This window comes from Strix uralensis, chromosome 6 (assembly GCF_047716275.1).
Source record: "Strix uralensis isolate ZFMK-TIS-50842 chromosome 6, bStrUra1, whole genome shotgun sequence".
Taxonomy (NCBI): domain Eukaryota; kingdom Metazoa; phylum Chordata; class Aves; order Strigiformes; family Strigidae; genus Strix; species Strix uralensis.
In genome coordinates, this window is record NC_133977.1 from 32,173,620 (window position 1) to 32,188,565 (window position 14,946).

Genomic DNA, 14,946 nt, shown 5'->3' on the forward strand with positions numbered 1-14,946 from the left:
TCGCTATTGGTGTGTTTCTCATAGAAACTAAGTTGTGCAGTATTACCTCTTTCCCTGTCCTTAAACCCCTTTTATCAAGCAATTTTAGGTAAAAAAAACTTCCTGGTATTCCTTTTTGCATTTACCAATCCCTGCCAGCACATGGGTCAGGTTTACAGGAAAAGAAGGATAATTTTGCATTGATGCATGGAGCTTGGTGGGAACCACCCATGCATGCAATGCTCATGTGGCACTCCACACCCTGGGGGGGCTCAGGGAGGGATTCACCTCCCTCCTTCTGAAAGCCCCAAGGATGGCCCCTGCAGCTGGCAGGGCTCATACAGCCACCAAGCACTTGCTGCTGGTGGCCTCACACACTCAGCACCTTCCAGCCAGCCCTGAAGAGCCCAGACGCCAGCCTTGAACCCCTGAGTGCCTACCGTCATCCTGTCATCATGGTACAAACAGTCCAGCTCCCTGCAAATGGATTTGAACCTCTGCTGAAGCTCAGGAAGCTGTATTCAATCCCAGCATCCCTGAGACATGATGCTGCCTAACATCCACAGAGCAGTTGAACTCTTCAACAATATCAGGCTTCAGATAGCTGGACTGCTACCTCTGGAGAAACCTTAAGCGAACAGAAATTAGGGTAGATAGTCCCTTCCCTCTTCTCAGAGATGTCTGAGTCACAAGTAGTGAAAAATAATCAATTCTCATCTACCTTCATCTAGGAATATTGTCTATGCCCTTATACTTTGCATATGAACTGATATATATAGAGGCACATGCTGCATTTTCTAGTTTTGTGACTCAAATACTTCTTCAGAAAAAAAAAAAAAAAGGAGCCAAAATTGCTTTTGATGTCAATTCAGGTTAAGCAGCACCCTTACATGGTAGTACATCCATTCCTTCTTCTTTACCTTAACATGAAGTTTGGCTGCTGGAAGATACCATTTGCAAACTGGGCTCCATCTTCTCCGACAGGAAAATCTCCTGAACATGTATGTTATTAGATCTATGGCTTAACCCTTAGAGGATAAAGTTCTTCCAGCCAAACCATTGTGAATGCTTCATGTCCAAACCTCACTGCCTCTTCTCCAGCATGTGTCTAACAGCTGCTAAATGGGACAGAGCATTGCTACCAGGAAGGACTTTTCGTTCATCTCTGATGTCACTGAGGACCAGGCTCTGAAATGGCCATGTCCTCTGAGCACTGCAAGACCAAAGCCAGCTGTCATCTAACACAGCTTGTGCTCTCACTAAAGCATACGCCCACTGTCACAGCTTCTGCAAGAATCAGGCATTTGTCCTCATGCCTTGACCTGGATTAAATACGAACTGGTCACAGCATTGTGCTGCAGAGAAATGAAGTCAGTCCCAACACAAAGAAAATGCTGCAGGACATTTGGCTATAGCTGATGTTCTCTCACCAGCACTTTGCAAACTGTTCTCACTGACTTTGAGAGGGTGCCCAGCACCTTACAGCTGCATGATGAGGAGGAGCCGATGTCGAGGCTCTCCTGTGCCCATCCACACCAAGCAAAGCAGAGACGAAACCCGTGCTTCTTACAAACAGGTTTATTTGCATTTTGACTGGAGCACAGATTCTAGATACAGATTTCTTCTGCACAACAGTACAAGAGCCAGTGCAAAATATGCTTTTTTTTAATTCATGTACAAAAAAAAACCAAAAACCAACAAACGAAAAGACAAAGAGTGTGGCAGTATTTACTCACAACTGGTATGCCTCAGCCTCCAATTGACCCACCTCTACTCGCCCTCACCCGTCACACCGACTTTGTGTCAGCATCGCCTGTCTCGAACAGCTGCATTGTCAGCGAAGAGAGGTAACTCCCCTAGCCCTTTGAAAGATAAACACTCACCCCAAGCAAACTAGGACAAGCAGGCTACTTAAAGTTGGACACACTAGCTGGTCACCAATGCATCCCCCCCCAGGGAGCAGAAGAATTTTGAGTGAATGTCAAAAATAAATGTACAAATCAGAAATGCACAAAAAATTAGGCACCAGCTCAACCCATTTGTTAAAGAGAGGCAAGGATGTTAAGATACACGTCCAGTCTGCCTTCTCATATTCACCCACAGTAGTGATGATCAAGGACAAACACTACCCACTTTGAGTACCCTGTGCTGTCAAACAGATTATAACCTTAAGAAAATGTTTCTATTAGTAGCATAAAGTTAAATCATTTCATAACTGGAGGAGAAAGAAGCTACAGTCTGAATACAAGCATTTCTTTGAGAACAGTCAAAAACAAAAACAGAAACAGACAAAAAAACCTGTCCCAGTCATCCACCAGATGATTGTTAGAATTACAGCCAATGCTTAAGCAATACAACATTGAGCTAGGAAAGTCATTGTATGGTTGTTCTGCTTAGGGAGTAGCTCTTACTACTTTACAAAGCGTTGAGCAATCTATTTCTCTTTTACTCTAACTAAATTTCAGAAGCTGCAATATAGAACTGCAGTGTTAGTGCAAGAATATGCTCATCTTCACCAAGGCCTGGGATTTACATTGCAGAAATTCATCAAATTTACATCACTCCAAATGTACCATGTCCAAATCACCTAGAGTCACTATTATGGACTTACACATTTCTACCCAAGGAATGCCTGGGTTTCAAAGCTTGATCAACCAGAGTCTTTTCTATTGAACTGCAATTAAACAAAGCAGAGTACCAGTTAAAGCCAAAGAACACAAGTACTCAGCACATATACGTGTTGATACAGTACAGTATGTATGTGTATATATACGCATAAATATGTATATGTTACATTATAAGGAGAGTGCCAATCAGGACTTCTCAACTGCAAGAATCCTTTTACCATCTCCAAGTCTTGAAACTCCAGCCCATTAAATTTCACACCAAGACAATGAGAACTCCAAATATTTTCCAGATTGATTTATTACTTCTGCTTTAGCCCACTAACCAAGCAGGGCCAGCTGAAATAACAGGAGCTTTAATTTTAATAACACCAGTCCTGCCACTTCAGGCAGATGGCACAAATTTCTATCACCAGATTATTTGCCCCTTCCTTTGCCCTGCAGTTGTGTATCATGGGCATTTTTATGAGTTCTCAGACCATCACTAGAGTCATACTAACTGATCTGTATCAATTTACTCAGTTGTCAGAAAAAAATGCCACAATTTATGAAACAGCCAGTACTGATCTGATGAGAACCCGGGTTTATATTTTGCTCTACTGGCTGGAGTCATATGGTTTTTAATCATGTAACAGTTCTGCCTTTTCATCCCCAGCAAGCCCACTTCTACTCAGAGGGGCTGTCATCATACATACAACCTAAGAGCTGGTCAGTTTGGGATACCATATTATTCATTGTAATCCTAAAACCCAGACCTTATAAAGGTCTGCTGTACAAATTCCACATGTAGAGCTGAAAAAAGTCTCATTTAAATTACTTTGAGCAGGACGTTTCATTTGTTACTTTTTTAAAAAGAAATAGGAGCACCAACAACAAAAAGCAAGAATAAATGTAACAGGCACTTAAGAGCAAAGCAAATGCAAAAGTCTTTCGGATATTTAGATGAGGGGGAGCTACTCATCTCCCTTGCCTTTAGTCTATCTAGAATTTAGACATCTAGCCCAGACTAATCATTTTTGCTTCCTCCAGTCTTGAGGAAACAGGCTTCATTCTGGAGGCTCAATCCTCAAACAGGGAAAATGAGTCTCTCCAGGGATGGCAGACCCTCTGTAACCACAGGGAGCCTAAGATTACCTGCCACTTAAGTGAGACAAGACTGTCTCACTCCTCACATAAATCCCTACCATAAATCCTGAAGGCTTTGCTTGGTTCCTGCATGGACAAATTCACCAACCTCAGCGGGGCAAAGATTTGCTTTTATATTTTTGGGAGGCAGAGTGGAAAGTTTGTCAAGCAGTCCAATCTCACACCAATGTTGCTCTGACCACTTGTACTAGCTGCTCAGCCACAATGGTTCATGGCCAGTTTGCCCACGTACAAGAACTGGTTGGTTACGCAGCATCATGCAACAAGGGCAAAGTGTGCAACACGTTTTACTAACACCCAGAGATGCATCGCAGTCTACATGTTCCTCAAGGGAGGCAGCAGAGGGGAAGGTGCTGATCTCTCTCTGTTGTTCAGAGATAGGACACGAGGGAATGGAATGAAGCTGCATCAGGGAAAGTTCAGGCTGGATAGGAGAAGGTTCTTCACCAAGAGGGTTGTTGGTCACTGGAACAGCTCCCCAGGGAAGTGGTCACAGCACCAAGCCTGTCAAGAGTTTAAGAAATGCTGGACAATGCTCTTAGTCATATGGTTTAGTTTTAGGTAGTCCTGCAAGGAGTTGAACTCAATGATCTTGAGATATTCTATGATTCTAAGTTGAAGTAACTTGACATTCTCCTAGACACCAAACTAGCTGTGCTGTGTCTTCATGGGCATGTATGTTACTTGACCACAATCCTCCAAATTTCTGCTGGGACTACAGAGGTTCAACAAGGACTAGAACTACTCTGTTAAGTAAGCGTAGGCCTTACACACATATTGAAGTTATACAGCTTTACAAACAGGCTAACGTAGATAAAAGAGTAGAGCCCACCCAATAGGACAATATTTATAATCTATGCAATTGTTTACTCTAGCATACCTCCTTACAGCATGAAAAGGAGAACAAGATATATTATCAAATTCATCCTCATATGAATTTTTTTATTTTTGAAAATCTAAATATAACAAGGCCCTAATGGAGAGTTATTTTGTTCAAAATTAATCAAGCAAGTGCATATAATTCCTTACGACCAAGATTTTTTTTTTAATTAATCAAGAACAAGTTATATTTTTTTAAATAAGCAAATTTACCTCTATCCTTTCTTCACACGGCTGTGTTTCAGTATTGCTGTGTTCCCTGAATTACAGGGCTATCACATGTAAGTGGATGCAGTACAGGCTACACTCCTGGCAACTCCAAGGTGTTTTTTAAACCCTTCTCACCAGGTTAGATTCACTGCTCCAAGTCGCACACCAACAACAGCCATGCCATACACTGGGCCAGTATTACAAAACGGGATGAAAAAGCACAGTCAATGTACATCTTCCAAAGCACTTTCCACAAAATAAACCAACAGCCCCTGGTATGCAGGAGCACATTCGTCCCACCTACTCGCAAAAAGCAGCTGGAGTTGATTCCCCATTTTGGAAGGCAGCTGTAACTGTGTGGCCACAACCTGTATGCCTCAGTGCCCATAGGGCTCCCCCGCTCCCTGTGCGGAACAGGCTGCAAAGCCAGACAGATGACACAGGCACCAAGGCAGGGTCAAGCTTGCCATGGTTTCACCTTCCTTTCGAAAAGATGTCATTTCCCATCCTCCACAAGGCATTTCTTCCCCTAAAGCTCCCCCCAGCCTCTGTGTCTGACCTCCCCTGTCTGTCAGGAGACCACTGACAACCTCCTCCCCTACGCAACCTGGTCCTCAACCAAGAAGCCTCAAAATCCTTCACTTCAGGGGGAGGAATCACTGTGTCCCAAAGCCTAAGCGTCCTTTTTGGCGAAACACTACAATTCACGGAGCATCCAGGACAGTCAGTTGAGCAAGATCATGCCCAAGTAGGCACTGTTACTCAATTAGCTGGGTTGGCTGAAGGTTTTCCCATTGTAACATGATTTTTCTATTCTAGTATTATTTTTGGTGTAAAGAAAAAAAATCGGTGGGGATGGGTGGGTTTTTTTGCGCAAAACTTGATGCTTTTAATGAAAAAAAGGTTGCTTTTCTCAATATTTTGCTGTTTATTTCTGTTGGGAAAACTTGAAACACATCGTTTTTGTCAGAAAAATATCAGTCCGTGTCTGCCTGAATTCCTCCAGTGTCAGCTGGGAGCTGTAATTCACAGGCTCCATGTCCCCCTCTTTCCCAGAAGGCTGGGTTCCTGGGCACCCCTCCAGCCTTCATGACGCATTCCCCCTTTGACTAACCCACGGTAAGAGCATCATGGGATCTGTAACCCAGCCAAAGAGACCAGCCCCAAGGGAGACATGGCGCACAAGGCACTTGAATGGTAATTTCTGAGGTCTGCAACAGTAGCTCAAACTGATGCTGCTTTAAGGGCCAAATGGATTTAATTAAATGTTTCCATTTCAAAAGGCTAGAACATTTTATTCAGCATTTTCCAGCTGACAATTTCTCATTTTTTGAAAAATTTCCATTCCAGGAAAATTTTTTGTATTTCAGCTTTCCATCTCAATTCAGGATAAAATTTAATGTTCAAGTATCAGAATTCGATGCTATATAGACATTTGGTTTGGGAAACACTTATTAATTAGCTGCCAAAAGTGAAATTACTCCATCCATGCAAGAAGGGTGTGATTCAGTTTGCCTTTGACATCAGTGGAAGCCACTTTTTCAGCTTAGTGGAGCCTGGATGGCATCCCAAAAGATCAAGGGAGGGTGGAGTTGACCATAGTTGCAGATATTGGAAACAGGAGTCAAGAGTGAAATAGCAAGAATACGAGAAGCAGCAACTAAGATGATCTGTTACCTGGACTCAGTCAAAAGCTTTACTTACTTTGGTGAGTAACAGAAGGAAAAAACATTAGGATTGTAAAACCTAATCCGAGTTACAGTAAAGATAGAAGTTAATCAACGCTTTGTAGAGTAGAATAAATCCATAGTATGAATTTGTCATGAGTTCTATAACTTTCAACGTTCAAAACATTTCCTCAGAAAACCTTCACATACTCCATTCAGAGAGCCTACTCTAAAGCTAAAGATATAATATGGTACTGAACTGTTTGCCTCAGGTTGTCTGTCCTCCCTTGAACCCTGCAAAATTGTTCTGTTGGATGGGTATTACAGAAGCTCTGTCAGGAGGGCCCAAGGTCTCTGGACTCTGAGCACGTCTACAGGTGAAGAACAGCTAAGAGTGAGCTTCCAGGATTGACACTCAGGGTGAGGACTGAGCACCAAATCCATCCTCTGCATTGCCCAATCTGGTTTTGGATGTAGCCCCAGGCCTTCCACCTCAAAGAGTAAAAGAGGACCCCCGAGGAGCCTATGTCCACCAGCAACAGGGTGTGTGTTGAAAGCAAGAGAGCACTCAGAACAGTAAATAAATCAATTCACCCAACCATGAGGGGTCTAGAAAATTGGGTTTTGTTTATCTTTCATTTCCCTTTAGTACAAGGCAGATGTTTCTAAGTAATAAGCAGAAACCTCAACAATTTTTAAGACTGAAGAGGAAGGGAGGGAGGAAGAAACATGTACAAGCTTTGAGGATGTTCTCAGCTCCAGCTTCAAAAAAAACCAAAACCACACACCACCAAAAAATGTATATCTGTAAAAGCAAGTTTTTCCTTAAGCTGTTTGGTAATTCTTAGTTCATAGGAGCATTTTATCCGAAGGTTCTTCATGTTTCCAGTCTAGGTTGTCGCAATCTCAGTGAGGCACTAAATTTTAGGCTGTTAAAGTCTTTCTATGCAGCATGGTCATTTTAAAATGATGTGGTAGCCATCATTGCTTTCAGCTGTAACAAAGAAATGCAAAGCATTTTTTCATTGCTTTTAGAAAACAGCACAGATACAGAACTCTAGATTTTCTTCTTAGGTAGTTTGCAACAGTTTGTACTCTTGTTCCACAACCCACTTACGAAAATCAACGTTGAACATCTAGGTCAAAGCATTTACATTAAAAAATACAACATACTAACTGTTATCTTTTATCATTTTACTAGGTCTTCTGCTCATTTATGTCAGTGGTATCAATGGATTTATGGAAGTTTTATAACAGTTTAACTGAGAGAAAAGCATAGATCAGTCTACCATAGTGTAAGTTGATGCAACATCTTGACTTACACTAAATTAGATCACTTATCTTTTCAGGATAACAGCACCGAATTTGTGATAATGTTTAGTGCAATTGAAAGGAGAAATTATCTTTAGAGCCACAGATAATAGCAGCAGCAATACATACCTTTTAGTGTGCTGATAACAAAACAAGATTCATCTTGGAAGTTTTGCACCATCTGAAGGGCAGAAGGAAAAAAGCCAACACAAGATATTTTTAGCAATTAAATTCAAGTTTCATTCAGTGTGACTATAGACTTTATAGTAGAGGTATCAAACAACATTTGGTGTCTAGTCCTACGAAGTCCTGAATAACCCTGCCCATAAGATTATTAAAGTACATGATTGATTCCGGTCCTTGCAGCTGCTAATGTGCTCATACTAAAGCACTTGCAAGAACTGATCTAGCTTCTTCAGCATTTTACCATCCTCTTTGCAGCTCTTGATCCTGCAAGTTCTTACACTGCTCCAGTTAGTCTATTAAAGACTGTGCTTTTAATTACCTTCAGCGAAGCTATACTAGTTTAGACTGGATGAAGACAGTCCCTCTCCTAAAAATCTAACAATGGCAATACACATTCAGCTGAACGATGAAGCTCAGTTCAGCTTACATTAGCATCTGAAAAAATATCTAGAGGTGGTCAGCCCTAAGAAATGGACTCCTCGCTGAATAAAGGAATATTGCTACTAAAAAGCCATCTCAGCAGCATCCACCTGGTTATTTTGACTAGACATTAGTACAGATGCTGTGCTTACAGTAATCATTTACCTGTTTGTGTTTTGTCAAGGCACAGGAATCTTAATGAAACTGCTATGAGAGGCAAGGCAGACCTTGCAAGATTAGTATCTAAAGCTATCTGAGTTATTCATGAGAAACAACAAGATTTTTCAGAACACGTGCAGGTTCTTGTGAGGCCCCTAACTAAAGGGGTGAGTTAAGAGATTCAGCTCACTTCAGATCCAATCCGAAATGCTCATTTAAGCTTCATCCTTAGTCAGTGCTCTCCCCCCATCTTAGAGTAGCTGTGTGGGACACAGGAGGTGAATTACCTTCAGGAAGTGTCTCATACAGTTGAAGAGATGCTGGACACCTAACTTCAGAGGGGAGGTGACCAGAACCTCTCTGATCAGTTCAGAAAATTCAGCTTTAATCAAAAGCCTTTTCCTAGGTATTGAGTATCATTCAAGTAGGGCACTTCCCAGCTGTAAATTCTCACACCAAATATCTTTTTCAGCTTAGACTAATCTCCCTATTCCCTTTTGCGTTTAGCATCCGCCCCCTGCTCCCGCAAATCAAACTTCACTGGCCAGTCTGTGTGTCTGTGCCTAATGATGCATGAAGTACATTCATAGAGTGCCTCACTCTTGCCACTCTAGTACTAGAACAAGAAAAAAAAAATATTAAAAAAGCAATAGAAGTTGTTAATAATTTACTTAAATAAATACTTAAAACCTTATACTCAAGCTGGTTCAGGCAATTCCCCTACCAAGAGTTGCCTCCAAGCATTTTACATCCATAAAGCATCATAGTTTCAGATTTAATCAGGCTGAAATAGCAAGGAGACTTCAGGAATAAGCATTACAGCCTTCAATTTAGGCTCCAGTTGAGACCTATGCTCTGCTTCATTTGTTTTAACAATGTTTCTTATAAATGAAGCTCCTTAAGTGATTCTGGTGCATGAATGAGTAAGTAATTTAGTGGGAGGAAAAGAGAAAGAAGGGCAACTCACTATTAACCTGCAAGTTAATGGAACGGACTAAATTAAGCCATCATATAATGGGACACAAAGAGCTAGCAGAGGTACATTAAATTATAGCGCGCACTTACCCAGCACTGACTCTGACCCAGTGGCTGTAATCACTGGCCAAGATGTAAGACTAATCGCCCTATAGATTTTTCAAACTTGCCTTCTTTAGGAAACTTTCTTATTTAAATTTTAAATGTTCTTACTTTAGTTCCTCACTTCAAAATTTGTTTAAGTAGCCAACATGAAAAGGAAATGACTAATTTTGTTGTGTTTTGTTTAAAAGAAAAACTCTTTTACAAAGCAAAGATCTTAAAACCACACCAAAATCAATGGTATGCATGAATGATTTGCATTAAGTATTTACTTTAACTTTGTTGTGATTAGTAACCTTGCAAACCTTCCTTGAAGATTCATTCCATAATTTAAAAGGTCACTTTAACTTCAACAAGTCAGACAATTGTTACAGCTGAGAGCTTGCATTAACCCCTTACCTCATTGCTCACTAATACATGGATCCCTGTGGGTCCCTGCCGATAGATTCGATTTATCTGCTGTGGAGAAATGCTGTACAAGTTCGCAATCTTCTCAATTAATTCCAGTGTGGTCAATTCCTCCAAAAAGATTGCATGATATACTGCAACAAGTTGAAAGTAATTACAGAATTATAGCATAATTATAGAACAGCAACTACAGATAACACAAAGATGTTCAATATCAACAATCAAACGGGCTTAAGATCAAGGTTCAAATCTTGACAGTAGATAAACAAGCTTAGTACCTTTAAAGCAGCCCCCAAATATCCAGCTTGATGATTTGTAGAAAAATACCCAGTATTTGGATGCGGCAGGTAAATAAAGCACACATCACTTTTGCCCAGAGGAAAACACAGGGACTAATAAAAACATGTATCATGTGGCACTTAAAAAACCCTCTCTTAAAGATGTTAATATTTTTGGATAATCTACTTTTACTGATTTTGACATTTTAGAGTAGGTCCAATTAAATAGTAACACACATGATATTATGTTTCACAAAAGTAATATTTTATTAGATGTTATCCCACTGATCCCACAGGTAAAAACTAAAGACTACAATGTATCAAATAACAGCAGTATTTTTTAAATTCGATACAAAGGGTAGAAAAAAAACAGGTAGAAAAGCTGTGCCTTGTTAATGCTATGTGCAAGAACTAAGGACAATCACTATTTGATCGTATGTTATGTCATGAGGGACAGCTAAGAGCAGTGAGTCCCCAAAAGCTTTGAACTTCCAAGAATTAGAACCTCAGTTTAAGACATACCAACCTTCCATTCCCCAGAATATATTTAAAACAAGCCATAATCTAAAGCACACTGTAGATGGTAGTTTTCAATGCTATGGTCCCTATTAAGAACTGAACAGAGATTTTGCTGTGACATTCTGCAGACAGATTGTAAATTGGGTCTCTTCCCCAGGCAGACGGTACCAGTTGAAATCTGTAGCCCTGAAACTAACCAAAGTGGCAGAACTAGGATAAACAGGACCTCTTTAAACACTCAGGACACCAAGGTGTCTCATGCAGGAGCTCAGGCAGAAAGCCACATTCTCACCAGGTAAGTGTTTAACAAAACCCATGCATAAAAACTTACCACAAAGACTGCAATCTCCATTTTCTCGTTTTTGGTGGAGATGGGACCTGTTTTGCTCTGGTTCTTGACAGACATAAATTGTCATCTTGGGCCTTACATTTCTATGGATTATTAGAAAAGTAGTCAGTTATTTAGTAGATCTAAAATTGTTCTAGTCAGCTATCAAATAATGAGAGATGGAATAATTCAGGCTGTGCATAAATAACCAGCTAATGGATAGTCTTGATGCTGATGACTAGGTGTCTTAGGAAGTCTAGTAAGAGTCCCCTGGGAGATGGTGGTACAGTGCAAGGCACCTTAATCTCTCCAGGATCAGATAAGAACAAACAGTTTACAGCACTTGCCAAGCAGCTCATCATACCTGCCTTTACTGATGTGAATCCTGCTTAGTTGTAGAATTTATGTTGCTATTGCAATAAAGTAAGTTTAAGTCATTTAAGGCTCCAGGGGTTGCTTGGATTGTTTGTTAGCTGTGATGCAGATGCAACACAGGGTATTGTAGGTTGTGTCTCATATGAAGTGGATGAAAAATATCAGCTGGTAGCAAATAACCCACTGGAGATCCACATTTTGCTGCTACATTTCAGCAACATTTTTGAGCTGTGCTTGGATTTGAATACCATCATGATCACCAGCCCCTGAGATGACCTCTCTGAAGTGTTAAAAGTAAGTCTAAATGCTACAGGTCTAGGATTAACTTCTAAGTTAACACTGAAATAACCAAGGAATGCTGCCATAACAAAAAAATAGGAAGGAAGAAGTACAAACCTTCCTTTGATTGCATTAAAGAGCCGAATTCCATCAGCAGGCCCACAGATTTGAACAAAGTCTTCTTTGGACATCTTCAGTAAGTCAGCACCTACATATTTCAAATTGATTTTTTTTTTCAGAAGTTAAGCAAATCTTAGCTTCCAAATTGTGTGTATAGGCAGCAGGAAAGGGCAGGGGGAGAGAATCCACAAAGCTGAATCAGGCAGATTTGCCTAGAGAAGTTGAAAATTCAGAGAGGTGTACACTGCAAATCAATCACTATGAAACAGAGAGCTAAAAGCTGCCAAAAGAGCAGTGCTGCACTGGAAGATATTCTAGCCAACTCACAGACAAGCTAGATATTTAACGTTGGCCACTAAATGGCCCAATTTTCTCTTAACTGCCATGTTCACCAGGTTATTTAATCACGTTGCAAGTCAAAGAGAGGCTCCTCAAGGTTTCAACATCTTTAACAATTCCCCCCTCCAGCATCTTACTGCTGTGTACAACTACCTAACAGGAGGGTACAATGAAGATGGAGCTGCAGGTGGAGCCAGACTCTTCTCAAAGGCGTACAGGGACAGGATGAGAGGCAGCAGGCAGAAGATGGAAGATGGGAAACACTGATTAGGTATAAGGAAAAACTTTTTCACTGTGAGAATAGTCAAGTGTTTCAAGAGGTTGCTTAGAGAGACTCTGGAATTTCCAACCTTGGAGATACCCAAACATAACTGCACAAGGCCCTGAACTTACTTCAGGCAGGGGGCTGCACTTAGTGAACTCAGTAAGTCCCTTCCATCTCAACTTACTCTTCTGTCTTTACTTATTCTATATTTCTACAAACTGTTTTGGCAAATGCTAACTAACCTAAGAACAAAAGAACAACTGCATTGGATCAGACCAATGATCCCATCAACAGTCGCCAGCAGCAGATGCTATTGATATGAAGCATGAGCTGCACTTACAAAAGAGAATAAAAACAAAATAATTGGACTGTTCAAACTCACCCGAAAAACTTGAGAAGAGTCTACAGAATGGAGAGAACCTATTACGATGAAGCCACTGCTGGGCATCTTGAATAGAAGCAGAAGGAAGGAGATGCTACATTGCAAAAAGAATAAGAAGGTCTTGAAATGAACTGTTCACCAGTGTCCTAAAAAAGAAAAGCACCACATTAACATGATCTCATGTACTTACATCATTGCTGGGAGGCAGGAGCTCCACTTGGTGGGTTGGAGAACTGTTGCTAAAAAAAATTATATAAAGTTGGAAGAAAAAAAAACACCATTATTTTAAAGTTTACACTGCATTGTCCATTCACTTCCCCCTCCTCCATTTGAGTCAACTGTCAGAAGTTACAAGCCAACTTGGCTTTTTTTCTCTATCAGAATTATAAAAAGGTGTCCAAAATCTGGACCAAGAAAAAAAAAATCTCAACTTGAGCCTTTTGTTGGTCAGTTGAGGTCCCACTCAACACTGAAAGAAAACTTGGTTTACTGACCTCATTCAAGCTTTTTCATATGGGTGACTCGCTGTGACACCATCTAAGCAAGGAAGTTGTGACCTACAGGGTGGCTGAACTCAAAATTTCTACAAGCCAGAAATCCCCTACCTAAATCCACTGTCTAATAACAATTCCTCACAAAAATTATAATTCAACCCTGGTGTTACCTTAAACATAGTAAATTGCAATTGAACTATATTACACAAAACCACGTTTCTACTAAACCCTCTGAAAACATAGACAGGACTTCAACAGGTCAATGATTTTCCCAAAGAGTTAATAATCTACCACTGGAAGAAAATACTCAACAGATCTCTCTACTAACACCAATTTTTGTCATTTCAGTGTTTGTCCTTATTCATAGGTTGAGCTCGCTCATTGAAAATTTGTGATAAAACATTGATTAATAAGCTGTGTGGGAAGGCAACAAGGCTGCAGAGTCCTAAAGGAAGAAAGCAAAGGCCTACGCCAAATTCCTAGGGGAAAGTATGTTGCAGGGAGGACTCAGAAGTACTGAGGGACTCTGATGTATATTTCTGTCATCAGCTATCGTCTTGGGTGTTTCAAGACCACTAAAACTGTTTCTTTATGACGGCTATATTAATGGATTAAACATGCCTCCTGTTAGTCCTTTGTTCTGGAATGGCTTCTCAAAAGCCAGGCTGTTTGGGCCCAGACAGGATTTCTTTACATCGCATTCAACTGGGAATTCATCACCCCAAACTACCTCAAGACCTTCTGTCTTGAGAAGGAAGAAATATCAACTCTGAAGAGGTGCTGAAGGCTGAAAGCCTCTAACACTCTTGCCAGAAGATACTGGGAACTGCTAGTACAGGGCACGGTGTGTTCTCTGACCCCCACAGAGAAGTAAGAGAGGAAATCCAGGGCAGGAATTGCCCTGATGGTCCTCTGATGCTCACCTTCCAGCCACCGCATAAGCAGTGGCTATACAAACAGTACTCTGTACTACGGGGCATTCCTGGATGGAAGATCTTAACAGGCTTTTTGTGGGAAATGTTTTCCCCTTTCTAGGAAGTCCTTGACCTCTTCTTCCAGGGTATGAAATACATGGGACACACAAAACACATGCACACAAAGGCTACCATATCAACAGGAAAGACAAAGCATTTATTTGTTACATACCCATCTCCAAGGTTGAAGCTGTTGGGAGAGCTGTTGTAGCTTGGAGATGGAGCATTGTTCATTTGATAAGGCACATCTGGCCAGGGAGAGCACTGTTGGAAGAAAGGCAGTGGGGATACTTTCATAAGGATGGAAATAAAGGATTCGATTCTCCTCTCATACCACATTCATGCTGTTGCCACGCCACTAACTTCAGCTCATCACTCCTGCTGGGAGGAGGAGACGGGCCATGGATTTTCTACACTGCTCTCCAAGCGGGCTGTCAGGGGGCCAGATTGATTCCAGTTCTGCATTCCACATTTCTCCCATTTCACAAAGCCTGTCCCCAAATAACACTGGGCCAAAGTGTGCACAG

At 41.0% G+C, this 14,946-nt stretch overlaps 1 protein-coding gene across 1 annotated transcript in view; it reads right to left on the reverse strand.

The window, feature by feature from the left end:
• Positions 1–1,542: 1,542 nt before the first annotated feature.
• The window catches only part of TFCP2L1 (transcription factor CP2 like 1), a 38,156-nt gene continuing 24,752 nt past the window's right edge, over positions 1,543–14,946 (reverse strand). The window contains exons 8-15 of the mRNA XM_074873567.1: positions 14,592–14,683; positions 13,142–13,190; positions 12,952–13,045; positions 11,963–12,053; positions 11,195–11,295; positions 10,058–10,200; positions 7,946–7,997; positions 1,543–7,499 (exon numbers count right to left, since the gene is read on the reverse strand). Of these exons, the coding sequence (XP_074729668.1) occupies positions 7,462–7,499; positions 7,946–7,997; positions 10,058–10,200; positions 11,195–11,295; positions 11,963–12,053; positions 12,952–13,045; positions 13,142–13,190; positions 14,592–14,683 (660 nt within the window). The 3' untranslated portion in view covers positions 1,543–7,461. The remainder of the gene's footprint in view (positions 7,500–7,945; positions 7,998–10,057; positions 10,201–11,194; positions 11,296–11,962; positions 12,054–12,951; positions 13,046–13,141; positions 13,191–14,591; positions 14,684–14,946) is intronic.